We start from the raw sequence: 27,898 nt of genomic DNA, 5'->3' as shown, positions 1-27,898 counted from the left end.
AAGCACTTTGCACAATTGTGTCAAGAAAAGTCAGTTTCAATGGACTCCGGAGGCCGTGAAAGCTTTTCAGGAAATGATAGAATGTTTAATCCGGTTACCAACCTTAACGGCTCCGCGAAAAGAGGAACCATTGATTTTATATCTTTGTGCATCTGATGTTGCAGTAGGCGCAGTATTACTGGTGGAAAGAGATGGAGTTCAGATGCCAATATATTATATCAGCAAAATGTTGACTGGTTCGGAAACTCGTTATTCAATCATGGTAATATATCACAAGTCTCATGACAACCTGCAGTCACATTTAACTGCGCAAGGTCTAGTCCTATGTTCACACATGAGCTTTTTATTTGTCTCACCTAAACAAAGTAATTGTACTCATGCAAATATTGTAACTAAAAATATCATATATTAACAAAAAAGTTACTTGCACACCATCGCATTAACAAACATTACAAAAAGGGATCCAACATCCCAGACATGTTCAAACAACAAAACAACTTCCACAAGTTACAACGACCTAATCTAGGTCTTCTTCATCCGAAGCATCCGCTTCACCAGGGAATATTTCCTTCAACTGATCCACAAAGTTCTCAGACTGAAGCGCAGTAGTCACTAAATCCATCACCGGGAGGCGCAAGTTATTATATTCTTCTTTGGTAGCTGCATGAGCAGCACCGGTGTCGACCCCGCGGGTGGCAGACTTGCTGGTATCCCAATCAACTCTCAAGGTATTGGTGACATGCTGAGTACATTCCGCATATCCCTACGCATAACTGTCGTGGCGCGCAGTCACCATCAGGTTAGCAACAATTTGATCCAAATCAATTGAGTTCAGAATGGAATTTGCAACCTGCGCAGAAAAAGTCATAAAAAGAGTATTCAAACTCATAAAAAAATAATGAAAAAGGATTGAGATACTTACATTTATGATCCCATGGTGTTGCATCCACAAGATATTATTGTTCAAAGGCTCAACTAAGCTTTCCGCCGTCACTCTGGCAGTCTTAGAATTTTCAAGTTTTTCTTCGGTCTCGGTGAGGCGGCGCATAGCTTCAGCGTTTTCAACTCTTACAAGTTGCAAATCTTTCTTGGCAGACTCAAGTTCTGCCTTGGTTTGTTCCTAATCATTTAATAAAGAGGTAAGTTCTTCAATCTCCTTATTTCTAAGAGCAAGAGTTGCGCAAGTTTGTACCTCTCTTTGCTCACTTCTTTCTCTGTGAGACCGGGCCTCGTCACGAGCAGCCTCCGCTTCCGTCTTTTCTTTCTTCAACTTTTCAATCTCCGTTTTGAGATTGTTCACATTATTTCGAAGAACTATCTTTTCGCTATTATCTTTCTCACAGATCTCTCTCCATCGTTTGCGCTCTTCCGAAAGGAGGGTAGCTTCAGCTTCAGCTTTCTTTTTCCAGCTCATAGCTGACCACTCCTCTGTCTACTGCTCACCTTCGAACTTAGCTTTATCAGCTTCAAACTTAGTCATCAGAGCAGCAACCTTTACCTTCTCTTCAACAATCTCCTTCTTGGAAGCTTCCATAGCATCCCACTCTTTGTGCATACTGCGCCACTCGCGTACTATTCGGTGAGTAGTTGAAGTCGAGCTGGCAGTCATTTGAAGGTAGGCATGGTAAATACGTTCGTGCATTTGCTCTTCTTGGAACTTAATTTCTGCTGGGGGGAAAGGCACCTTGAAACTATTCCCGGCAAACTTGCCAGTCAGAAAAAGCATCTCCTTGCTTCAACTTCCATACCGACGCATGGGTGGCAGAAGCTCTTTTCTCCGAATAAGTTCTATAAAAGTAATCCCCCGGAGTCTCATCCGGGCGGATAGGAGTTTCTTCTTCCACATCATGCAAAACAAAGCCTTTTGTTCAACATTTACTGGATTTTCCTGAACATCATCCTTGGGAGGTTTGGAAGTGGGCGCAGAGGAAGAAGGAACAGTTATTACAGGTACTTCTTCTTCATTAAGGGAATCATAGCTTCATTTTTAGTTGATTTTTTTTCTTATCTTTAATTGATTTTTTTCTTTATGTTTGATACCTATGCATTAAATGCAAATGACATGAAGTGTTCAATTTTGTGTTACCTTAAATCAAAATGGGAAAATCTAGTTTAAAAATGATTATTTATGTTAATTTCTTAAAATATTATTCAATCTACAATTAGTTTTGTGTGTTCCATTCTTTATGAAAAAAGTCTTTTTTTTTCTTTTTCACCGTGTATTTTCTAAATAAATTTGGATACGTTACATGATCGTAAATAACGATTTTTAAAGTTACGACGTAACTATTCTGTATTTTCTTAATTTACCCTCACAACGTGTTTTCTTTCTACATTTCGTTGTCCAAATGCGCGTGTGATTCCACAAAATTTGAATTCATTTTCATATATTTAAATTTTTTTGTATATTCTTTTATAAAAAGTTTATATTTTTGGGGCCCGTATTTTATCTTCGCACAAGGCCCACAGATTTTCGAAGAATTTCAAAGACGGCCTTGTATTGGACCAATGATTTTTGCTTCTTTGATATAAGAGTCATTGTCAATATCTACTAACTAGACAACATTATATGTACTTATAGCATAAGCTTTACCCGTACAAAAATGTCCAACATCTTCTAGATTATGATTGATGAATAATTATACAAATTCTTGTTCTACATATCAAGCCATAAAGTTGCATTACCATCTTTAATTTGCAATCCTTACTTTAATAATTGAGCTTACTTTTTATCTTTTCAAAAGATATAATGATATCATCAATGTATGTTGTAATACTTATAAACCTCACATTGTTCTTTTAATGAAAAAACAGATGGACTAATTACAACATATGTATTTCTCTTGTAACACCCCGTGTTTTCGAATGTCAAAGTCAAAGTCAAAGTTGACCTTTGACTGTAATTAGTCTATCTTAATTATTGTATTATGTGGAGTATGTGTTATTTAATTAAAGTGAATCGAATATTTATCTATGCGAACCGATTATCGACCTTGAATAGCAGGAAGTAACAATGCGATAAAGTTAATCAATCAATAATCAAGCTAATCAAACCATCATCGAACTCGAAACTCGAATTATGCGAACTTTGGTGTTGTTATACGTGTGTGTGTGCCTTATGTGATATTTGTGCGTGTTTACTTTACGTTGTTATGTGTGGTAATCAATCGAATCGAATCTAAACTCGAAAAGCAATCGAACTCAATCGAAATCGACATCGAAACGTGAATTATAGATGCTTATATTAGATATAGTAGTTGGGACTGAAAGTAATTTGACTAGGAAACTCTATCGTATTCGTATCATCCTCCATCGAAATCGAAATATCAGAAATCGTCGCGAAACACTCAAAACAGGCTACTGATCGAACAGGGACATGCTGATCGAACAGCCCAGCCGATCGAACATGCTGTTCGATCGAGCAGGCCGTTCGGTCAGGATATCCGTCCGATCGGCTAGGACTTTCCCCTTTGGGAAGTCTATAAATAGCCCTGTCATTGTCATCTTTACCACTTTTGGAAAGCTCTGACCGACCAGCTCTTGTTCTTCACCTTTTCTCAAATTTCTCTCAACTCCGGTAAGTTTTCACTCTAATTCTTGTACGTTCTTGATCAATGCACGATTCTACACCTTTCTATCTTTCAAAACTTGATTTCTAACCGTGAAATCACCAAGATCTAAGTGTTCTTGGGTGATGTCATCATGGTGTTCTTGAAGAACATCATGTTTTGGCCTCATTTAACCATGAATAGCTTAGATCTAACCGATTTCCACATAAATAAACTAAAATCTATCATAGATCTAAACATTTCACGGTGTGAAAGATTGAAAGACGAATTTCTGACTTTCTTTCAACTCTTTTACACTCAACACCTTTAAACCGGTAGAAACGGAGCTTGAATCAGCTCACTAATCATTCCAGCAATCACGTGGTTCAAGATTCGGATTCTAACCACGAGGTTCACCGATTTCGGGTTAAACGCCAAACTACCGTTCCGAACAGTTCACATGCCGGACTTGGGTGATTCCTGTCCAAACAGGGGAAACCAGTAAGAACGAAAGTTCCATGGTTCAACTCGTTGTCAAAACTATCTCGGTATAACGTCAAATAACAAAAACAGCCAAGTGTTAGACGACATGCCAACCAGGTCAGAATGTTGGCCGAACGGCTAGGCTGTCCGAACGAACAACCTATCCGATCGGACCTACCAGCCGATCGACCGGGCCAGCCGATCGGCTAGCACATGGTCCCACATTTTCAGATTCATGAAGCCTGGTATTGAACGAAGTGATGTTCGATCGAACTTGTGTTTGGTAAACATTACTCTTCGGATCATGAGATACTATGCTTCAACACTTAATCGTTTTCAAACTTGTCAAGCCTTGGAATGTTGTTCGATCGGACATGTTGTCCGATTGAGTGACTATCTACTAAGGCCTTGCAACTGAAGTGACTAACCGAACGGTTAAGCCGACCGATCGAATGACCCGTTCGATCGACCGATCGACCGACCTGAAAGGTAAGAACACTTCAACGATTTTAAATAATGCCGCAAAAACTTCAAAAAGTTCAAACCATCATACACAAACACATCCTTCTCAAAGGAAGAAACAATCCACTTGAACTGTCCAATCGGTCGAGCCTCCCGGCCGATCGAGCAGACTACCCGAACGGTTGGACCAACCGAACGGTTGGGCTGTTCGATCGAACCTGCTGTTCGATCGACCAGACTGTTCGACCCATTTACACTTGTTTGCATTTCCGCGTCATTCATCGTTAACCTATCAAACTATTCAGGCTAACCCTACTTTCAAGCGCTCCCTTCAATCCATAATCAATCATTGTGAGTATACTCGAACCCTTTGTGCTTTCAGCACTTTGGGTGTTACATACGTTATTTATCAAATCACAATCGAACACACTACTCAACTATTTGAACGCTAACCGATTGCATGTATTACGTGACTAAATGAATGCTTGTTGTTATGTTTACACGTGGAATGTTGTCTACCTGCCTTAGCAACATAGTACTATAGTTTGGACTCAGCACCCGTTCACACGGGGGTTGTTAAGCACAATTACTTGCATGGATTACGGTGGTAATCGTGTATTGCGAACTGTCTCGGACAGTCAACCCGCAGTCGTTGGTATCGATAGATCCATGTCGATAATTAACATGCTTCGTTTTCCTCTGTGTACGTGCTGGTTATGCGTAAACTATTCGAACTCTATATGCTATTATCAAACTTGTATGCTCACCTTTACATTATATGTATTGACTTTATTTTAACGTATGTGACAGGTGTTTAAGATGTTTGTTTGCTAGGAAAGCGAGGCTAGGAATAAGCTCTAGAGGCCCCCAACAAATAGTTGTCTGTCAAGATCAAATATTTAATGTTTAGTTATATGTAGATCTTGTCAGTCTGGGTCTTTAGGAGCATTTGAACAATATTTAGTTTTGTTATGTTTAAATCTGAGTTGTCGGAACAGAATTTACTTGCTTGGATGTTATCTATAATAATGAATTTGTTTGTTCGGGATACGGTATGGGACGTATCTTTAACTGGATTATATGAATAGTTGTTATGGAAACTTCTGGACAATCTGTTTCGCTCAGTGCCATGCCCCGATGATTCCGCCATCGGTTGGGGTGTGACAGATTGGTATCAGAGCCATAACTATAGGGAATTAGGTTAGACACGACCTAGTCCGGGTCGCTGTCTTAGAGACCTAGACTATAGTTAGGAACCAACAGACCAAGTTTATGTGCTATAACATGTTATTCTTCGCTATCACTGCACTTGAATTTTCAAATAAAGCCAAGCGATTCAGTCAGGATTAGGTGTGAAAACCGCAAACTCCCGACTAAATTACTTGGATAATGCTGATTTTATCAGGTTGCCAAATGATTTTCTCATAATAAACGAAGAGAATTATGCCAAATCTGGAGTGAAATCCACATTTTGACGAATAATCTCCCCAATTTTACTGAAACAAGGAAAAAGTTTCTAAGCCAGGGGTGAAACCCTAACCTTGACAACTTGTTCCAAACCTTATTTCATCTCACCAAAGCTTCGACGGACTCCAACGACCTGAACTCACGAGTATAATCTAGGGAATGCGTGTGGAATGCCCAAGAAACGAGGCAGAAGCACGACCCCTAGAGCCGAAAGTGACGACAAGTCTACTGTGAATAGTCGAATTGCTTTGGATAGTCGATGTCTAGTAGCCGCAGACAACCTATCTCTCGATTTTATGTGTTTCGATTCTGAGAACCGCAACCGTGTACTCTGATGACTCGTTAATTTTATGTGTTTAAGTGTGCTTTATCCATTTACGTGTTTATGTTTTTGGAAGTTATTCAATTTTTGCTATCATTTCGATCAACACACACGACTCGCATTGTTATTCTATCTCAATTCGATATCCAGATGTTGCAATCTAGACAATATTATGCTATGTTATGCTATACGACTAAGTTAGGCTATATTATACTATGCTACTCGATATATGCTATACGCGATCGATATACAACGACACGCGAGCTTGGAAGGATAGGTTTCTGTATTCTGACTGCCTCTGTGATTAATGTGTATGTATTTACGTGTTTCTGTGAATCTGTGCCCTACTTGATTATGTGCTTCTTTGGTTATGTGGATTTCGTGCCTATGTGGTTATGTGATTCGTGTCTTACTTGTGTTCCTGAGCTTCAGTAGTCTAGACGTGTGAGGTGAGAATTCGATTACGTTGTGTTGACTCCTGTGACGATGTCTGTTGCAGACCATGTCGTCGTCTGGATCCCGACACCATCTGACTCGCCAGGAAAAGAGAGACAAGCGTCTCGCTGCTATCATCTCCAAACAAGTGGCGAAAGCTGTGAGTGAGGTGTATGAAAATGTTAGCAAATCGTCTGAAGAATCCCGAGCTGACATCCCTAAGGACTCAAGCAAGACTGCTTTCAGCTTCAAGCAGTTCAAAGCATGCGGACCTAAAGAGTTCACTAGCGAAGATGGCCCTACCGCCATGTTTCACTGGTTCGACTCAGTTGAAGTCATTATGAACCAAAGCGGTTGTCCTGAGAATCTCCGCACCCTCAATGCAACAGGCGTCTTCCAGTCCCGAGCTCTAGACTGGTGGACGGCCGAACGAAACAAGCGTAGGAATGATGCAGCTTATGAGCTGACCTGGGAAGAGCTAAAGGCCATTATGATGGACGAATTCTGCCCTCCCCATGAACGCCAAAAGCTGGAGGACGAGTTTTGGACGATCAAGCAGAAGGATGGAGACAACGCTGCTCTAACTGCTCGCTTTAAGCAGCTCAGCATCATTTGTCCTGAGACCAGACCATCAAGAAGTACATCCGAGCCCTGCCAGATTGTGTAGCCGATTTTGTTCAAGCCGCCAAGCCAGCAACAATTGAAGAGACTTACCTACTTGCCGATGAGATCAATGACAAGCGGGTAAAGTCTGGGTTTTGGGATAAGCCATCCAAGTCCCTGCATCAAGCCACTATAGCAGCATCCACCGACACCGCCTCTGCTCAACCCTCCAAGTCATCACGCCGCAGAAAGAAGCACAACAACAGCAGCTCCAGCAATAAGAACTGTGCTGTCGCAACAACTGCTGCTCCTCTTCAAGCTGTACCAGCTCAGCAGCAATCGCACCACCGACAAGCTCCAGTGACCAATGCACCGCCAGCAAAGCGTGCATACACAGGTCCCCACCTGCTCTGCCCGACATGCTCATATCATCATCCGGTGGGACTGGCCTGTCGTTTTGCCGCTCACTGCAACCTATGCGGTCACTTCACTGCGAACTGTCGTTATGGTCCTCGTCAAGCCCCAGTTCAAGCTACTGCCAACCAAGCTCTACTTCCAGCCCCTCAAGGCCAACAAGCAGCTCAAGCACCAGTGGTCAATGCTCGAGTCTGTTTCACATGTGGTGACCCTAACCACTTTGCAAACATGTGCCCAACAGGGTGGTGAAGCAAGAACCCCAGCAGCCTCAGCAGCAACAGCAAGCAGCCCGTGCCCGAACCTTCAACATTAACGCCCGTCAGGCTAAGGCTGACAACAACGTGGTCAATGGTACGTTCCTTGTGAATGGTATTTATGCATCGTGTTTGTTTGATACTGGAGCCGATAACTGCTTTGTGTCGTTTGAATTCGAGAAGCTCCTTAGTCGTAAGCGCTCTTATCTTTCATCGTCATTCGAAGTCGAAGTCGCTACTGGAAGAACTGTCACCGTTAACTCTGTTCTCCGTGATTGTACTCTCGAGCTCAACAATCACATCTTCCCAATCGATCTCATTCCGATGCAACTCGGAAGTTTCGACGTCATAGTAGGCATGGACTTTCTTCGTGAAAACCATGCTGAAGTTGTGTGCTTTGATAAGATGATCCGATTCTCGCTTGCAAATGGATATCTGCTTTGTGTGTATGGTGAAACAACTTCGAAAGGTCTCAAGCTCATGTCGTGTGTCAAGCCAGCAAGTATTCCGCAAGGAATACAGAGCCTTCTTGGCCAACATTGTAGTAGCGGAGAAGGAAAAGAAAAAGAAAGCCGAAGTCAAAGATGTTCCAGTGGTCCGTGAGTTTCCTCAGGTGTTCCCTGATGATCTCCCCGGACTTCCGCCAAGTCGTGATATCGACTTTCGTATTGACCTCATTCCTGGAGCTAACCCTGTTGCCAAAGCCCCTTATCGACTCGCTCCATCCGAAATGCGGGAACTTTCAACCCAACTCCAGGAATTGCTTGAAAAAGGCTTTATTTGCCCGAGCACCTCTCCTTGAGGCGCGCCGGTCCTTTTCGTCAAAAAGAAGGATGGGCCGTTCCGGATGTGCATCGACTATCGGGAGTTGAATAAGTTAACCATCAAGAACCGATACCCTCTGCCCCGAATCGACGACTTATTTGATCAGCTGCAAGGTGCCAAGTGTTTCTCGAAAATCGACCTACGTTCAGGCTATCATCAATTACGGATTCAAGAGGAAGACATCCTCAAAACCGCTTTTCGAACCGATATGGCCATTACGAATTTATTGTTATGCCTTTTGGTTTAACTAACGCACCCGCGGTTTTTATAGATCTGATGAATCGCGTGTGTAAGCCATTTCTAGACCGTTTCGTCATTGTGTTCATCGACGATGTCTTGATCTATTCCAAGTTGAAAGCCGAACACGCGCAACATCTACGTTTGGTTCTCGAGTTACTTCAGGGGAATCAACTCTATGCCAAGTTCTCCAAGTGCGAATTCTGGTTAGAGGAGGTTCAGTTTCTGGGTCACATCGTGAATAGTCAAGGTATACACGTCGATCCCGCGAAGATTGAAGCAGTCAAGAGTTGGATTACGCCTAAGAACCCGTCCGAAGTTCGTTCTTTTCTCGGACTAGCGGGCTACTATCAACGATTTATTGAAGGATTCTCTAAGATCGCTGTGCCGCTTACTGCCTTTCAAACCCTCAAGCACATGCTGTGCAATGCTCCAACTCTTACGCTGCCCGACAGAAGCAACAACTTCATTGTCTATTGTGATGCTTCCAACCTTGATCTTGGCTGTGTCCTCATGCAACGAGACAAGGTTATAGCTTACGCATCTTGCCAGCTCAAGATCCACGAGAAGAACTATACAACCCATGACCTCGAGCTAGGCGCGGTTGTCTTTGCATTAAAGATTTGGCGACACTATCTGTATGGTACCAAGTGTACGATCTTCACCGATCACAGGAGTTTACAACACATCTTCAATCAGAGGGAACTTAATATGCGTCAACGCCGATGGGTAGAACTTCTCAACGATTACGACTGTGAGATTCGTTATCACCCAGGCAAAGCAAATGTTGTTGCTGACGCGCTCAGCAGAAAGAGTTATGTGCTCAGTATTCGCAATGTTCAAGCCTAGCATGACCTCGAAACCCTAATCCGCGAAGCTCAACATGCTTGCTTTAACGAGCGTACATTGAAGAAAGAGAGGATCTATCACAATGGAGCTCAGTTAGTAAGCAAATCAGATGAGATCTTCTATTATCTAGACCGAATTTGGATCCCTAAGCGGACCGATTTGCGAAAGATTTTAATGGACAAATCCCACAAATCCCGATATTCTATTCATCCCGGTGCCGATAAAATGTACCGGGATCTTCGCTACAAGTACTGGTGGCCAGGCATGAAACGGGATATCGCCCTCTACGTTGGAAGTTGTTTAACTTGTGCGAGAGTTAAGGCTGAACACCAAAGACCTTCTGGCTTACTCGAACAACCGCCGATTCCTATATGGAAGTGGGAGAGTATAGCTATGGATTTCATACCTAAACTTCCGCCCACGTCATCAGGTCACGACAGTATTTGGGTTATAGTAGATCGTCTGACCAAGTCAGCCCACTTCTTGCCAATACGGGAAGACTACAAGGTAGAACGACTAGCCCAGATCTACACCGACGAGATCATTTGTAATCATGGTACGCCTCGCGACATCATCTCAGACCATGATGCTCGGTTTACCTCGAGATTGTGGGAAACGTTTCAAGCAGCGCTTGGTACGTCGCTTAACCTAAGTACCGCATTCCATCCTCAAACCGACGGACAGACTGAGAGAACGATCCGTACTCTTGAAGACATGCTCCGTGCGTGTGTTATAGATTTCGGTGGTAGTTGGAACAAATACCTATCACTAGTCGAGTTCTCGTACAACAACAGTTATCATGCCAGCATCCAAATGGCACCATTCGAGGCCCTATACGGAAGAAGATGTCGTTCACCTATTGTGTGGCACGAGATCGGTCACTCGCAATTAACCGGTCCCGAGTTATTACAAGAAACGACTGACAAAATCCTCCTGTTCCGAGACAACTTGTTGAAAGCTCGTAGTAGACAGAAAAGTTACGCCGATAGAAGACGCAAGCCCCTTGAATTTGACATTGGCGACTATGTACTCCTAAAGGTATCACCTTGGAAGGGTGTAGTCATATTCGGCAAGAAAGGGAAACTCGCGCCTCGATATGTTGCACCTTTTAAGATTCTGGAAAGGATTGGAAAAGTCTCCTACAGACTCGAACTACCGGAGGAACTTAGTAACGCCCACCCGACTTTCCACGTCTCTAACCTCCGAAAATGCCTTGCTGACCATGATCTGATCGTACCGCTCGACGATCTTCAAGTAAACGAAACGCTGCACTTCGTGGAAAAGCCTGTCGAAATCATGGATCGTCAAACCAAGCAACTCAGACGCTCGCGCATCCGTATCGTGAAAGTCCGATGGGAAGGCAAACGAGGCGCAGAGTTCACTTGGGAAATCGAAAGCGACATGAAGGCCAAGTACCCGCATCTATTTAAATGAAGATCTGAAGCATCAACTTGGTAATTCACGGTGTTGTGTAGCTTTCAGCCTAATTTTGGGACGAAATTCCCTAAACAAGGGGAGGCTGTAACACCCCGTGTTTTCGAATGTCAAAGTCAAAGTCAAAGTTGACCTTTGACTGTAATTAGTCTATCTTAATTATTGTATTATGTGGAGTATATGTTATTTAATTAAAGTGAATCGAATATTTATCTACGCGAACCGATTATCGACCTTGAATAGTAGGAAGTAACAATGCGATAAAGTTAATCAATCAACAATCAAGCTAATCAAACCATCATCGAACTCGAAATTCGAATTATGCGAACTTTGGTGTTGTTATACGTGTGTGTGTGCCTTATGTGTTATTTGTGCAGGTTTACTTTACGTTGTTATGTGTGGTAATCAATCGAATCGAATCTAAACTCGAAAAGCAATCGAACTCAATCGAAATCGACATCGAAATGTGAATTATAGATGCTTATGTTAGATATAGTAGTTGGGACTGAAAGTAATTTGACTAGGAAACTCTATCGTATTCGTATCATCCTCCATCGAAATTGAAATATCAGAAATCATCGGGAAACACTCAAAACAGGCCACTGATCGAACAGGGACATGCTGATCGAACAGCCCAGCCGATCGAACATGCTGTTCGATCGAGCAGGCCGTTCGGTCAGGATATCCGTCCGATCGGCTAGGACTTTCCCCTTTGGGAAGTCTATAAATAGCCCTGTCATTATCATCTTTACCACTTTTGGAAAGCTCTGACCGACCAACTCTTGTTCTTCACCTTTTCTCAGATTTCTCTCAACTCCGGTAAGTTTTCACTCTAATTCTTGTACGTTCTTGATCAATGCACGATTCTACACCTTTCTATCTTTCAAAACTTGATTTCTAACCGTGAAATCACCAAGATTTAAGTGTTCTTGGGTGATGTCATCATGGTGTTCTTGAAGAACATCATGTTTTGGCCTCATTTAACCATGATTAGCTTAGATCTAACCGATTTCCACATAAATAAACTAAAATCTATCATAGATCTAAACATTTCACGGTGTGAAAGATTGAAAGACGGATTTCCGACTTTCTTTCAACTCTTTTACACTCAACACCTTCAAACTGGTAGAAACGGAGCTTGAACCAGCTCACTAATCATTCTAGCAATCATGTGGTTCAAGATTCGGATTCTAACCACGAGGTTCACCGATTTCGGGTTAAACGCCAAACTAGCGTTCCGAACAGTTCACCTGCCGGACTTGGGTGATTCCTGTCCAAACAGGGGAAACCAGTAAGAACGAAGGTTCCATGGTTCAACTCGTTGTCAAAACTATCTCGATATAACGTCAAATAACCAAAACAGCCAAGTGTTAGACGACAGGCCAACCAGGTCAGAATGCTGGCCGAACGGCTAGGTTGTCCGAACGAACAGCCTAACCGATCGGACCTACCAGCCGATCGACCGAGCCAGCCGATCGGCTAGCACATGGTCCCACATTTTCAGATTCATGAAGCCTGGTATTGAACGAAGTGATGTTCGATCGAACTTGTGTTTAGTAAACATTACTCTTCAGATCATAAGATACTATGCTTCAACACTTAATCGTTTTCAAACTTGTCAAGCCTTGGAATGCTGTTCGATCGGACATGCTGTCCGATTGAGTGACTATCTACTAAGGCCTTGCAACTGAAGTGACTAACCGATCGGTTAAGCCGACCGATCGAACGACCCATTCGATCGATCGACCGACCTGAAAGGTAAGAACACTTCAACAATTTTAAATAATGCCGCAAAAACTTCAAAAAGTTCAAACCATCATACACAAACACATCCTTCTCAAAGGAAGAAACAATCCACTTGAATTGTCCAACCGATCGAGCCTCCCGGCCGATCGAGCAGACTACCTGAATGGTTGGACCAACTGAACGGTTGGGCTGTTCGATCGAACCTGCTGTTCGATCGACCAGACTGTTCGACCCATTTACACTTGTTTGCATTTCCGCGTCACTCATCGTTAACCTATCGAACTATTCAGGCTAACCCTACTTTCAAGCGCTCCCTTCTATCCATAATCAATCTCTGTGAGTATACTCGAACCCTTTTTGCTTTCAGCAGTTTGGGTGTTACATACGTTACTTATCAAATCACAATCGAACACACTACTCAACTATTTGAACGCTAACCGATTGCATGTATTACGTGACTAAATGAATGCTTGTTGTTATGTTTACACGTGGAATGTTGTCTACCTGCCTTAGCAACATAGTACTATAGTTTGGACTCAGCACCCGTTCACACGGGGGTTGTTAAGGACAATTACTTGCATGGATTACGGTGGTAATCGTGTATTGCGAACTGTCTCGGACAGTCAACTCGCAGTCGTTGGTATCGATAGATCCATGTCGATAATTAACATGCTTCGTTTTCCTCTGTGTACGTGCTGGTTATGCGTAAACTATTCGAACTCTATATGCTATTATCAAACTTGTATGCTCACCTTTACATTATATGTATTGACTTTATTTTAACGTATGTAACAGGTGTTTAAGATGTTTGCTTGCTAGGAAAGCGAGGCTAGGAATAAGCTCTAGAGGCCCCCAACAAATAGTTGTCTGTCAAGATCAAATATTTAATGTTTAGTTGTATGTAGTTCTTGTCAGTCTAGGTCTTTAGAAGCATTTGAACAATATTTAGTTTTGTTATGTTTAAATCTGAGTTGTCGGAACAGAATTACTTGCTTGAATGTTATGTGTAATAATGAATTTGTTTGTTCGGGATACGGTATGGGATGTATCTTTAACTGGATTATATGAATAGTTGTTATGGAAACTTCTGGACAATCTGTTTCGTTCAGTGCCATGCCCCGATGATTCCGCCATCGGTTGGGGTGTGACATCTCTCCTTTATGAGCTCGTTAGTAAGTTGATTATACGACATTTGAATCGACTATTTTAGTCTATATATATATACACACACATTCTTGAGGTTTTGAGATCAATGCTTGAGGCATTTACAGTCATTCACATACTTCTTTCCACCTTGAAAAACAATGTATGTGCATACCTCTTTAGGAGCTATGCTACATAAGCCTCCCCATTGATTTCTATATCATACGTAAAAATATCATGAACACTTGCTTTTAGTTCCAAAATCCATATTGTACTTTGCGTGCACACTATTTATTAAGATATCAAAATCACAGATACCTATATGTTTATTGGTGCACAAGAATTACATCGTTAAGATGTTTTAATTAACCTTCTAAGCACTTAATTGCTTTAAGAAACCCATCAGGAGTTCCAACTATATCCAACATGTAAAATAATCATAATGTATTCAAATCTAAATATCTATACAATGATCGCATTGTTCTCGAGAACTTACTTTACATGACTTACATAATTTAATTCTTCAGGAATTTCATGTGAACTTTCAGTATTACATAACATTCATAAGACGCATATCAATTCTCTCTTTATATTACAAGACTAATCAAATATTGGAAAGTCAATGCATCCACCACTGGAGAATACGTCTCCTCATAATCAATCATAGCTCTTTGTGAAAATTCTTGTGCCACCAATTTTTCCTTATATCACTCAATTTGATATTTACATAATTCGCATAAAAGACCCGCTTATATTCAACATATTTTACAATTTCAGTTGTATGGACTATTGGTCCAGAGTCTTTTCATGTCATTAGAGAATTCAACTTTACCTTATTTGCGTCTTTCCATTTTGGCCAATCATTTATATATTTACGTTCATAGGCAGATCTCAAATCTTAATCCTCATCATTTAATCATTTTAAGCGCTACATTATATACAAAAGTATAACGACGTTGAGTTATAATGTAACTCGTCAAAAACTAGCATTTACTTTTTTACATCCTGGTTGTAAACTTTTTTATGCCCCAGTTGTAAAACTCTTTTTACACCCCGGTTGTAAATTTTATTGACACAAATAACCCGACTAAAAAAATTATACAACTCATCTTTATTCCCAATTTACATATCACGTATTGTAAGGTTCTCTTTCTATATCGTTTCCCCACAAAACTTCATTTCATTATTAATCTTACAGATGACCAGTGATCACTTTCATGTAACTAAAACTATCATAAATCATATATATGTAATCATGAGAAAAGAAAGACATATAGGATGCTAAGACTTTCTTTGTTCACTTATTAATCCATCGAGATAACAACAATTAACTTATAGTAAACTATCTCTAGCGATACGTTTTAGTACCTTTGACTTTGCTTCAGTATTCATTTATATATCCCAAACTACACATAATCTACAATTAATAATCATACATGTTGTGAATATTAAACCAAATGAGATTTTCATCATAAACTTGACACATATCTGCTTATTTACCACAACACAGTCCAGTACTTCAGATCTAGCCCTAAACACAGAGCATAACTTTAACAACTCAATCCAATACATCTTATTCGCAACAGGATCATATTCCATTACATCGATATATCAGCCTAATATATCTACAAACAAAATCCTCTCGAACTTTACTTAATAATCTAAGAAAACAAACACGAATCCTAACAAATTCAGCTTAGATTACATACGAACCCTGTTTTTGTATAACAAATGAAACGAACAACAATTATAAGAATCGAAGAACGTAGAGACAGATTAAAGGAACATATACAGAGTTGAGAGAGATGAGTGTACCTTAACGGAGGTTTTCCGGCGGAGATCCGGCATCGGTGGGCGTTAGTCGCCGGTGACGGAAGTCAGATCCCCATCCCGTCGCTCCTCCTTCAACCGTCGTGCACCACCGTGGATACACATCCACATCCCCGTCACAATTCCTTCATAAAACAACAAATCCTCAACGATAACCAGATCCAACCAATACAAGAAATACAGATCCGAGCCGCCGTCGTACACCACCATGGCATCTCTCTAAAACTCCGGCCTTTTTGTCTCTACTCTCTATCTTCTTATTATCTCTCTTTCCATCCGTCGACCAGAATTTGTGTGCGCTTTTTCAGGTGATACAACTCGATGCTTAGGGTTTGAATGATATGGTTGATTGAGAGATCTGGATTGAATTCAGATCTAAATGAGAGATCTGTGTTTATGTGTGAGAGATAGAGAGAGAGAGAGAAAAATGAGAGAAAACGGAAGATCATGATTTGCAATGTGAGAGAGATTGAATCCAGATCTAAATGAGAGATCTGTGTTTATGTGTTGGAGATAGAGAGAGAGGAAAAGGAAGATCATGATTTGCAATGTGAGAGAGGGAAATATTTTTATAAAGAAAGAAAAGACAGGAAGTGAGTGACATATGACAGGAGGAGAGAGATGTAAAAAATGACAATATTGCCCTTTTGGTAAAAGGATTTAGTTAATGATGTGTCAAAATGTTAGTAGTTAAAAAGAGTTCTCATGGTTCTCGCAACTGGGGTTGGTTTTCCCTTGAACTGAATCCTATATATATATATATATATATATATATATATATATATATATATATATATATATATATATATATATATATATATATATATATATATATAGGGAGGGGCTCATGCGAGAACCACCCTTATTGTGAGAACCTTGAGAACCAATGTGAACACAACCTAAAATAGCTAAAAAACCTAAAAAAAACCTAAAAAAACCTAACCCCCACCCCCACCCCCCCCCCCCCCAAAAAACCTAAACACCCCCCCCCCCAAAAAAAAAAAACCTAAACCCCCCTCCCCCACCCCCTAAAAACCTAAACCCCCCCCCCCCCCAAGCTAAAATGCTAAAAACTAAACCCCCAAAAAACCTAAAAAAATCTAAAAAAATAAAAAAAAATTGAATTTTTTAATATTTTTATGTTAAAATCGCTACTTTTAGAAGCAAAAAAAAATTAAAAAAAAAACAAATTTAAAAAAAAAAAATTTTTTTGGCTTCGAAAAGTAGCGATTTTTTTATAAAAATTATTAAAAAATTCAAAAAAAAATTTTTGTGTGATTTTTAGCTATTTTTTAGGCATTTTTGGTGTGTTCACATTGGTTCTCGCGGTTCTCACAATAAGAGGTGGTTCTCGCATGATCTTCTCCCTATATATATATATATATATATATATATATATAGAGAGAGAGAGAGAGAGAGAGCCGCTAAAATAGAAACCATCCCCAGTTGGAAGAACCGTGAGAACCACTCTCAGCCAATCAGAATAAAGGGCAATTTGGTCATTTGCTTCAAATGTCTAATCTCTCATATCTCTCTTCATTTATTGCAGGAGACTTTTATAATCTCTCTCCTCTCACTTCTCTTATCTCACTTTACTCTCACTTCTCTCATCTCACTTGTCCTCACCCTCTCATCTCTCTTGCCTGCAATATTGTTCACACAAACAAAATAAAATAGGGAGCTTAGTCTCCTTCTTCATCTTATCACCTTCAAGACCCAGCCATAACAACATCAGCCACACCCACAACCCCTCCCCCTGCTTGATGAAGACCGGCGACCCATGGGGAGGAGCCGGCTTCTGTTTCCGGCAAGATGCCCCCCATCTTCTCTCGATCTCCTGTCCGACCGACACAGGCCCGACGACGTGGTGCCGGTGGACTTTTCTCCGGCGGCTCACCCTAAAAACACAATCCAGCGGCAATCCACCGGGCGGTGGTGAGATTAAACAACGTTATATATAATTCTCCGGCTACCCTTAAACCCCACACCAAACAATCGAATTTCTCCGGCCCCCACGTTTCTCTGGCGATGGTGGTGAAGGGTGCCGATGAGGATTGACGACGGTGGCATCTCAGGCAGCTCTCTGGGGGTATCTTTGGCCTCCTTTTCCTCTCCGCCGCCACCCTTGCGACTGGTGTTTGGTTGTGGTGGCGTTGGGGTTGGTGGCGGAACCCTAGGCGGTGGTGGTGGTAGAGGTGGGGGTAGAAGTGGTAAGAATTTCAAGCCTTGAATTTGTGGTTTTTGAATTTGGTTCTTAGTGATTCTGGAATTTGGGTCTTTGTGATTCTTGATTCCATGGTTCTTGAATTTGGGTCTTTGTCATTCTGTGATACTGATGATTGGTGTTCTTGAATTTTGGGTCTTTGTGATTCTTGATGATTGGCCCACAGGTTCGATTTGTTTCTGTTTTGATTGGGGTTCTTTGATTCAAAAAGTTTGGGTTTTTTTCTGCTTGAAGTTTGGTGGGTTTTGATGATTTTGGTGGGTTTGTAAAAAATAGTGGTTGAAGTGGGTTTTGATTTGTGATCTTTGAATCTGTGGGTTTTGATACGATCGATTGGGTGGCGATGATGAGAAAAAAACGTAGATTTTGATGACGATGGCGCGGCAAGGACGGCGGAGGGTAGGTTTTTTGAACCTGCAACCCCACTTTTGCAGCCTCTTGATTATCGGATAATCTGAGCCAAACCCCGCTTTTTTTTCGAGATACACTTTGTTTTGATGTTGTTGGTTTTTTATGTTTCCCCCCTAGTCGATGATGATAATAATATATCTGAGACACCTCCCGAGTTTGCGATTTCTGATTGCGTTCGTTTTTGCGTAAAAAAGTTTTTTTTAAAAAAAAAACTTAAACCGTAAACTTTTTAACGTAAAAACGTAAAACGTAAAAAGTTTTACGTGAACGTAAAACTTTTTACGTAAAACGTAAAGCGTAAAAAGATTTTACGTAAAACGTAAAGCGTAAAAAGATTTTACGTAAAACGTAAAACGTAAAGATTTTAACGTAAAACGTAAAAAGTTTTACTTAAAACATAAAACGTAAAAAGTTTAACGTAAAACTTAAAACGTAAAAATTTTAAAAAGTCGAACGTAAAACGTAAAAAGTGTTAAAAACAGCGCGTTAAAAGAACGTTAAAAAACGGCGCGTTAAAACGACGTGTAAAAACGGCGTGTAAAAAAACGTGTAAATAACGGCCCGTTAAAAAAACGTGTAAAAAACGACGCTTGAAAAATGGCGCTTAAAAAACGGCGCGTTAAAAAAAGGACGCTTGAAAAAGCCCGGCGTAAAAACGGCGCGTTAAAAAAACAACGCTTGAAAAAGCCCGGCGTAAAAACGGCGCGTTAAAAAAAGGACGCTTGAAAAGCCCGGCGTGCAAAAACCGGTGCGCAAAAAATAAATTGTTTTGTTAAAAAATCTGCATTTAAAAATGATTTTTAATAAAAAAATTCTGATTAAAAAATAAAAGTAATATAATAAAACAAAAAAGTAATAAAAATATAATAAAGACTAAAAGACAAAAAAAGTAATTTTACTAAATTACTCTTTTGGATTAAAATATTAAAGACATAATAAGACAAAAACTATTTAATATTAATATTAACTACTTTTAATCTCATTCATCCATCTTGTTTATCTAATGGCTAGAAAGTGGTTCTCGCGGTTCTTACAACTGAATGTGGTTTTTATTTTAGCGGTCCCATATATGTCTATGTTGACACATACGAGTTCACATGAACCCACTCGGTTATAAATTTTTATTATAAATCACATTCAAAAATATGGGATGAACCTATAAATAATATTTGGGATGAACTAATAATCAAAGTTGATGAGTGGCTGAATGGTTAAGGCGTCATCATACACAATTGGAATCTCGAGCTTGAGTCTTATCATCTTTTTAAGATGTTTTTTTCCTTTATATCTGAATACACAATTGGAATCTCGAGCTTGAGTCTTATCATCATCTTTTTTAAGATGTTTTTTCCTTTATATCTGAAACACATTTAGGAGTGTTTTAACTTTATACAGCGGAACTGCACAAGTTCTATCAATGACCCAAACAAGTATTTGTGCATCTCAACTCACTTTTTAGTTTTCTACTTTTCTAGACATTTGAGAACTAATTTGACACTAGTTAAATGTTTCATAGTGCATCTTCCGGCAATACTTGTCAAAATACATAACTAACACCGCTAATTTTCATCTTAAACTAACTCTGCATATGATGTTAAGTGTTTATTTTTAATTTCTAGTGATCGTGTTTTTTTTATTATTGTATCGTATTTTTAGTATTTTTATTATGTGATAAACTTTACCCGACCCGAACGGAACCGAACCGTCGAACCGATTCGAGATTTTTAGGTCTGGTGTTATGAAATTGGAGCATCTAAAAACAATGATACAACTGATTTCTAGTGATCGTGGGTTTTTATTTTTTTTTTTATTTTTTTTATTATTGTATCATATAATACATTCTTAATTTTTATTCTATACATGACTACTGCTCACCATATCATATAAGTATAAAACCTTGAAACACAAACTGATGCATAAAGATAACAACTGATTATTGTGTGACACAACTAATTATGCATAACATTGTACGAATCATCAAGTTGAACATATGTAAGAATGATTAGTCTTTGTTATTTGCTTCAGGAAGACTTAATGGTAAAGATGGTCTGTAGCAAAGCAAGAATAAAAAGGACGATTCCAGCAAATAGAGCAATGATGCTCCATGGACTATGGAAATAAGTACGCTTTAACTTCACAATCTTTTTGGGCCAGTAATCCTTGAAATGTTTATCCAGTTGTTCCCACTCTTTAGCGTAATAGAAATGTTTTGGGACAACTTCTTTGCATATCCTGTTAATCATATTTGCCGCCTCTTCATATGAACCTATATGATTGACGATAACTTTTGATCTCACCAACTTGGCAATGTCCTCATCCGTATCAATTAGCATATTCATGGCTCTGGCATATGATGTGACGTAAGGATTGGCCCTATATGACTGCTCATATGCAATGAGGTTCCTAAAGACCAACTCAGTGAAATCCTCTATACACAACGTCGGCATTGTGAGAGTACACTTACGCAAAAACCAGAAAATTCTTGAATGGTTCTTTTCCACTTTCATGGCCATTCGCCAAGTTATTGGATCGTCGTTAGGCTTAAATTTTACTCCTGCCCTATCAAGTTCTTCAGCCGAGTGAATAGTTGAACTTGGAAAACATGATTCAATGACTTCTTCTCTAGGCTGGTAACAATGATGCAAATAGCTAAGAAGATGATCATGATTGGTATTTGAGCAAATACCATCGCTTACTTCTATTTCTCCTTGGAAGAGGTTGAAGTAGTTCAGAAGTGGAAGGATAAAATTAGTAATAGGTAGTACTGAGGGTTCTTTAAATTGAAATTTAATGCACTCATATATGTCTTCAAGAACAAAAAAGGGGATTTGGTTCTCTAGCAGGACCAGGTCATAAGGTATGTACTGATCCTGCAACCTTAAGTTGGAACCTGTTGAAATCTTATGAATGAATTCAAGTATGAAACAAGCGTCCATAACCATCATTTTTGTTAGTTCGTCGTCATTATATTTATAAGACTTCATGTCAGCATAGCATCCCTTGATTTTCTCTAAGTTAGAAGCCACCGTCTGCGCACATGTTGTAAACGTTTGTGTTAAAGATTTTGAATGATAAACTAGATCATGAACATAAGCAGCTTTTTGCCCTTCAAATCGTTTTAGATTTTCATCTTTGTTATGCAGTGGTCCAATAGAGACTACCCGTGGCTTGAAAGAACTTGGACTGAGATTTCGGAGGGTACTAGGTGCCTTGTATATAGATGGTGAACATTCGTTGGTGTCATTATGCTTTTCTCCAACACATTTAACAAGACTTCGGACGGCTTCACTGACGATAACATTTACATTTCCGCGCTCCACATCGTTATCCATTAAAAACTCTGAAAGAGGAATTTGTATAAGGATCGGATATATAACATATACAGGGAGCTAAGATTTATCAAGGAATAAGGAGCTAATCTTGACAAACAATTAGTTTTTTTAATGACTATAACTAAAAACAGCTTTTAATATAATTACAATTGATTTATTTATTTAGCCACTTCGAAAATAAACCTCCACGTAAAAAGTTAGTTCACATGTGAACCAAGTGTTAGTTCATACATGAATCAAATATTTAATATTATCTGGATAAATATAAAAAAGGTCCTCAATAAAAGAATATATAGTGGTGCTTTTACTTAAAAGAGAAAAACGATTGTCTTTATGATGTAATTAATTAGTTTGATGTATCTTTTGTGTAATCCAAAGAGTTTTTATACTGATCAAGTCAAAGTAACTAGATTGTGAGATAGTGGGGTAGTGTGGAAGTAACTTGAAGAGATATGGTTCCGGACCCACCCTCATGGGTCCCGGGAAAACCTGTACTCAACCAACAACTCGGGTGACAACAGGCTAAGACAAGGCCCACAAGCCATGTCAGATATGCCAACACAATGGAGGCAATGAGGACATTGAGAAAGCGACGTGTGATCATTGACGTCCTGCAGAACGTTGTGCCGCTGATCTCCACTAGCGGTTATCGTAGGAATCACCATCGGCAGATTCACACCCTTCTCAACCTCCGTTAGCGGGTAATACATAAGAGACCAAAAGGACATCCTGAAAGCGACCTGTAGCCAATAGCAGGCCGCAGACGCCCCCTCCTCTGCCACCACTAATGGTTACCAGAGAGGCAACCAAATGGATATTCCGTAGTGACATCTCGCCTAATCAATTCCCACCATTCCGGTTATAAATACTACACTCTGTCAAGGTGAAAACAATCGATTCTCTCTACTCTAACTTACACATTACTCTCAAAAAGAACTATACTTATTCTCATGCCGACAAGTGGTTACGAGAAGAACCTTCAACCTCTCCTTTTTGTAACGAGACTCACGATGTTGTTTAGTTTTGCAGATCAAGCCATTCAGAGAACTCGTGGAGATCGAAGCGTCATTTACCCTTTACCCTGTTGAGCATTATCTAATCCACCTGGATAAATCGGTGTTTCTTCATGACTCATGCTACCATTACTCTATGACTTAGATAAGTCATTAACTTCTTACTGAATACTAGGAAGCATCTGAACTTCTTACTGACCAGCCATACGTTTGGGTTGACCCACAGAGGCCGGGTTTACAACTTACATTCACTCTTTCAAATTAGACTTAGTCTTACATAATTCTCGCAACTTCTTTCACTTGATTCTTCCATAATAATAAACCACATGATTCTTCCATAATAATAAACCACTGGATGCTTCTTTTGAGCTTCATTGCTTCTTATTTGTACCCAATCATTTTGATTTGTATTTTCACATTCTTTGTCAACCTCCAGCTTCATCCCGTGTGACACTACTAGAAAAACAACCTTTAATGACGTGCATTGCGTATCATAAAAGGGTATATACGACATGATGACACACAAAAGCGCGTCAAGGAGCATTTGTGTCTCATGAGAACGACTTACTTTCTATTTTCACCGGTCTTAGCTTTAGCTTCATAGGAGAAGTTTTCTAGTTTAATTGACACGTTTCATTCTTTCTTGACACCTCTATTCCCAGATAATCAAGGGTAAATTACACTTTTCGTCCTTTATGTTTGTATCAGATTGTAATAGATGCGCTTTAACTTCAATAATTATAGTTACAATCCTTTATTTGTAAAAACAATTACACTTTACGTCCTTTAATACTGACTTGTTAAAATTTTATAGTTATGTCTATTCATTGAAGAGTATTTTGGTCATTCATGCTTTTATTTGAAATGTTTCGTAACAAATAAAACAAAAAAAAATCAATATATACAACATCATCTTCCCGAATTCCCCAATCCTGAAACACCATCATCCTACTCCCAATATCCACCTCTTTAAAAAGTAGAACTTTATCTCAAACATATTCGCACATCTATAATTTTGTATTGACTTCTTCATTAACTAATTGTACAAATTAGAAAAGTATTAATGTATTCTTTTTGTTCCTTGAAAGCTTTTTTCTCTGTTATCTAATGGTCAGTGAATAACTCCCAGATATTATATTAATATGAGCTTTAACTCGAGATCTAGGTACAAGATCTTGCATCTTTATATATGATGTAAAGTATTATAATGCATGAGCTTCTTTCTCCGCGAATGAGGATTGATATAACCAACGGAGAGAGAGAGAGAGACGCAAAGGTTAGACAGAGAGTCGTTAGACATAGAAAGAGGGAATTCAGAGAGAAAGAGAGAGAGAGATCGAAACGTAGAGGTTAGAGAGGAAGAACCTCTGCATACGGTGGCTCACGGCCGCGGTGCCTCCGACTACCACCCCCACCGCCATTAGTTTTTCTGGCTCCCCTTTGTTCAGATCTGATTGTGGTGTTTCTGGCCCTTTGTTCAGATCTGATTGTGGCGTTTATGGCATATCATTTGGTTAGATCTTTTCTTTTTTGAAAGAGTTTGCTCAGATATGTGACAAAATAAAGGTTTTGGTGGTGGCGGTTGTGGGATACGGATTTGGTTGTATTGGGGAATTGGTGACGAATTTGGTGGTGGTAGTGGCTGGGATACGGTGGTGGTGGAGGTTGGTTGGAGAGAGGGAGAAAGAGGGAGAGAGATGGCTTATATAAGAGACAAGGTTTTATCAATGTGTAAACAAATGAGTAAAATTACCAATCTACCCTTATGTGATCATACTTAACTTAAAATTTTAACTTGGTTAGTGCTAAATGATGTAGAGTGCAATGAGTTTTACAAATAAAGGATTGCGACTGTCATTATTAAAGTTAAAGGGCATCCATTGCAATCCGATACAAACATAAAGGACGAAAAGTGTAATTTACCCAATAATCAAAGAGCACTCATATAGATATCCTTCATCATTTGCTTCCCGAACTCTTTGTACTTCATTATGCAAAACCTTAATCATGCAACCATATTTTGACTCCACCTTTCTTCAAGAATTTACCCAAATGAGATATTCCATGCCTTTTACGCTTGTAGAAGTCCATAGAGAGTGTAGAAATTTGTAATACAAGCACAAAACACAACCAAAACAGAAGAAATAGTGACAAAACAGGTGACAAAATCTTATTTATCCAACCCAAAAGATTTACCCCCAAAATACCCAAAGATCTCACAAATATGAGATCAGATCTTACAATAGTAAGATCTAAGTACAATACAGAAATACAAAACAAACAGTGATGATCATCAACAGATGATCATCAACATAACAAGATAGTTTTCTCAGATACAGATGAGAAACTATCACAACAATCTCTGAAAGTACAAAGGAAACCCTAATCGAAGAATCCAGAGAAAACAAGAAGATGAACTCAGCAACTAACATCAATAATGAAGTAACACTCCTTTTTATATGATGAAACTTGTAACTTCCAGATCAGTCCATAACTTCCAGCCAATGAACAAGAACAGTCCCTGTATTTACATAAAACACCCTCGAGATATTTTGTTATTACCAGGCCACAATAACAACTTGTAACAACCATCATAAGCCCATAACAACTATCATAAGCCCAAATAAGTCCAACCAGATGAATGAAATAATAACAAGAAAATATAACATATAAGCCCAAATATAACATATAAGCCCAAATGATTTTAACATCCCCCCTTCATTCAACTGGTTTAAACAGGTCAATAAGACCCAGTTTTTCACAAAATACCTCATGTTGATCAACATTCAGACCTTTTGTAAATATATCTGCAAGTTGATTTTCTGAATCAACTTTGACTGGACTAATTATACCATAAGCAACTTTTTCTCTCAAGAAATGCAGATCTAACTCAAAGTGCTTAGTTCTTTCATGGAAAACAGGGTTAGCTGCTATAGACAAAGCAGCTTGACTGTCACAGTTTAATAACATAGGAAGTTGACAATTAACATTTAACTCAGACAACAAATTTCTCAACCACAACAACTCACATGTAGCAGAACACATAGCACGATACTCAGCTTCAGCTGTAGATCGTGACACAGTACTTTGTTTCTTGCTTTTCCAAGAAACAAGGCACTCTCCCAAAAAAATACAAAACCCAGTTACAGATTTTCGAGTGGATAGACACTTAGCCCAATCTGAATCAGCAAACCCATACAAACTTAACTTATTTGACTTCTTAAAAGTCAATCCTTTACCAGGATTTCGTTTCAAGTATCTTAACAACCTCAAAGCCAAGTTTAAATGCACCTCTTTTGGCTTGTGCATAAACTGGCTTAGAAACTGGACTGTATAACTAATATCTGGTCTTGTTAAAGACAGATATATTAATTTTCCTATCAATTTTTGAAAACCAGTTATGTTTTTAAGATCTTGCTGATTTTTTTCAAGTTTAGATGTAACTAATGAACTTTGTTCAATTGGAACACTAACAGGTTTACAACCAAGATAACCAAATTCACTTAATAGTTCAAGACAATATTTTCTTTGATTTAGACACACAGTTTTGTTTTCATACAAAACTTCTATACCAAGAAAATATTTCAAAATTCCCAAGTCTTTAATTCTAAAGGTTTCATGCAAGATATGTTTAATACGCTTGATTTCAACTTCAGAATTACCAGTTATCACAACATCATCAACATAAACTAGTAAAAACACAGTTATTTCAGATTTTGACATCATAAACAGCGAATGATCACACTTACTTTGCACATAGCCATTTTCAATTAAAACACTTGTAAGCCTCTCATTCCACTTTCTAGGTGCTTGTTTAAGTCCATACAAGGACTTAACAAGTTTACATACTTTGGTTTCACCTTTTGAGTAATAACCTTGAGGAAGTTTCATATAAACATCCTCACTAATGGTTCCATGTAAAAAAGCATTATCTACATCAAGTTGGTATAAAGACCAACCATAAAACACAGCAAGAGTAATAACAGTCCTAACTGTTACCATCTTAACAACAGGTGAGAAAGTCTCACCAAAATCAAGACCTTCTCTTTGGTTAAAGCCTTTGGCAACAAGCCTGGCTTTAAACCTTTCAACCTCACCATTTGACCTATATTTAACCCTATATACCCATTTACACCCAATAGGCTTTCGACCTTGAGGAAGATCAACCAGAATCCAGGTATTATTCCTGAACAAAGCATCCATCTCTTTGTTCATGGCTTCTACCCATCTGGGATCACTAGCAGCTTCCTCATAAGTTGAAGGCTCAATTGTTTTATTAAGAATAGAGGTAAAACATCTATTTTCAACAGATAAACACGAATAGCTAACAACTTTGTCCAAACTATACTTAGCTTTACTATTTAACACATAATTTTCAAATCTTTTTGGTAACACAGATTTCCTACTTGACCTTCTAAAAGAAGGACTTGTTCCCTCAGATGGGTTAACCTCTTCATTTGAGACACTAGTGCCCTCTGCCCTACCATATCCTTCTCTACTACTACTTCCGGTTTCAGAATCAGAATGTTGATGACCAACATCAACATTTTCTGGAACGGCAGATGTAGAGGGGACTGGTTGCTGATCACCACCAGAAACCTCATAAGGTTCATGACTCCCCTCTTCATCATTGGGAACAGTAGGACTAACCGTTAATATTTCAGCACTATCAAAGAAATTTAAATGATTCATTTCAGTTGGAAAACTACTATCAATATGATTTAACTGTTCAGACTTAAAAGGAAAAACTGTTTCATAAAACTTAACATCTCTAGAAAAAAATTCTTTTTTATTATCTAAACTCCACAATTTGTAACCTTTTTTAACATTTGAATATCCAATTAAAACACATTTCTCTGCATT

At 39.1% G+C, this 27,898-nt stretch overlaps 2 protein-coding genes and 1 long non-coding RNA gene across 3 annotated transcripts; all 3 read right to left on the bottom strand.

Annotated features, from left to right (window-relative positions):
- Positions 1 to 386: 386 nt before the first annotated feature.
- LOC110908029 (kinectin-like) lies at positions 387 to 7,051 on the bottom strand. Its single transcript, XM_022152931.2, has 3 exons — positions 1,193 to 7,051; positions 923 to 1,120; positions 387 to 850 (listed from the first exon to the last, which is right to left on the bottom strand). Exons 1-3 carry the CDS (start codon positions 1,412 to 1,414, stop codon positions 764 to 766), a joined length of 507 nt encoding a protein of 168 aa, XP_022008623.1. The 5' UTR covers positions 1,415 to 7,051; the 3' UTR covers positions 387 to 763.
- Positions 7,052 to 15,667: 8,616 nt separating this feature from the next.
- Positions 15,668 to 16,603, bottom strand: LOC110908030. The gene is made up of 2 exons (XR_002574124.2): positions 16,041 to 16,603; positions 15,668 to 15,939 (listed from the first exon to the last, which is right to left on the bottom strand). It is a non-coding gene; the product is annotated as an uncharacterized LOC110908030 (long non-coding RNA).
- A 4,108-nt stretch (positions 16,604 to 20,711) lies between these two features.
- Positions 20,712 to 22,022, bottom strand: LOC110906370 (UPF0481 protein At3g47200). The gene has a single exon (XM_022151514.1). It carries the CDS (start codon positions 22,020 to 22,022, stop codon positions 20,712 to 20,714), a length of 1,311 nt encoding a protein of 436 aa, XP_022007206.1.
- Positions 22,023 to 27,898: the final 5,876 nt, after the last annotated feature.

Source organism: Helianthus annuus, chromosome 14 (assembly GCF_002127325.2).
Source record: "Helianthus annuus cultivar XRQ/B chromosome 14, HanXRQr2.0-SUNRISE, whole genome shotgun sequence".
In the NCBI taxonomy this organism is placed as follows: domain Eukaryota; kingdom Viridiplantae; phylum Streptophyta; class Magnoliopsida; order Asterales; family Asteraceae; genus Helianthus; species Helianthus annuus.
The sequence above is the reverse complement of the archived record's forward strand: the minus strand, read 5'-3'. Positions and strand labels throughout refer to the sequence as shown.

Coding starts and splice junctions, on each gene's coding strand:
- LOC110908029 (XM_022152931.2), bottom strand. CDS start 1,414: ATGAGCTGGAAAAAGAAAGCTGAAGCTGAAGCTACCCTCCTTTCGGAA. Junction 1,121..1,192: donor AAAGAAGTGAGCAAAGAGAG/GTACAAACTTGC, acceptor TTAAATGATTAG/GAACAAACCAAGGCAGAACT. Junction 851..922: donor AACACCATGGGATCATAAAT/GTAAGTATCTCA, acceptor TTTTCTGCGCAG/GTTGCAAATTCCATTCTGAA.
- LOC110906370 (XM_022151514.1), bottom strand. CDS start 22,022: ATGGATAACGATGTGGAGCGCGGAAATGTAAATGTTATCGTCAGTGAA.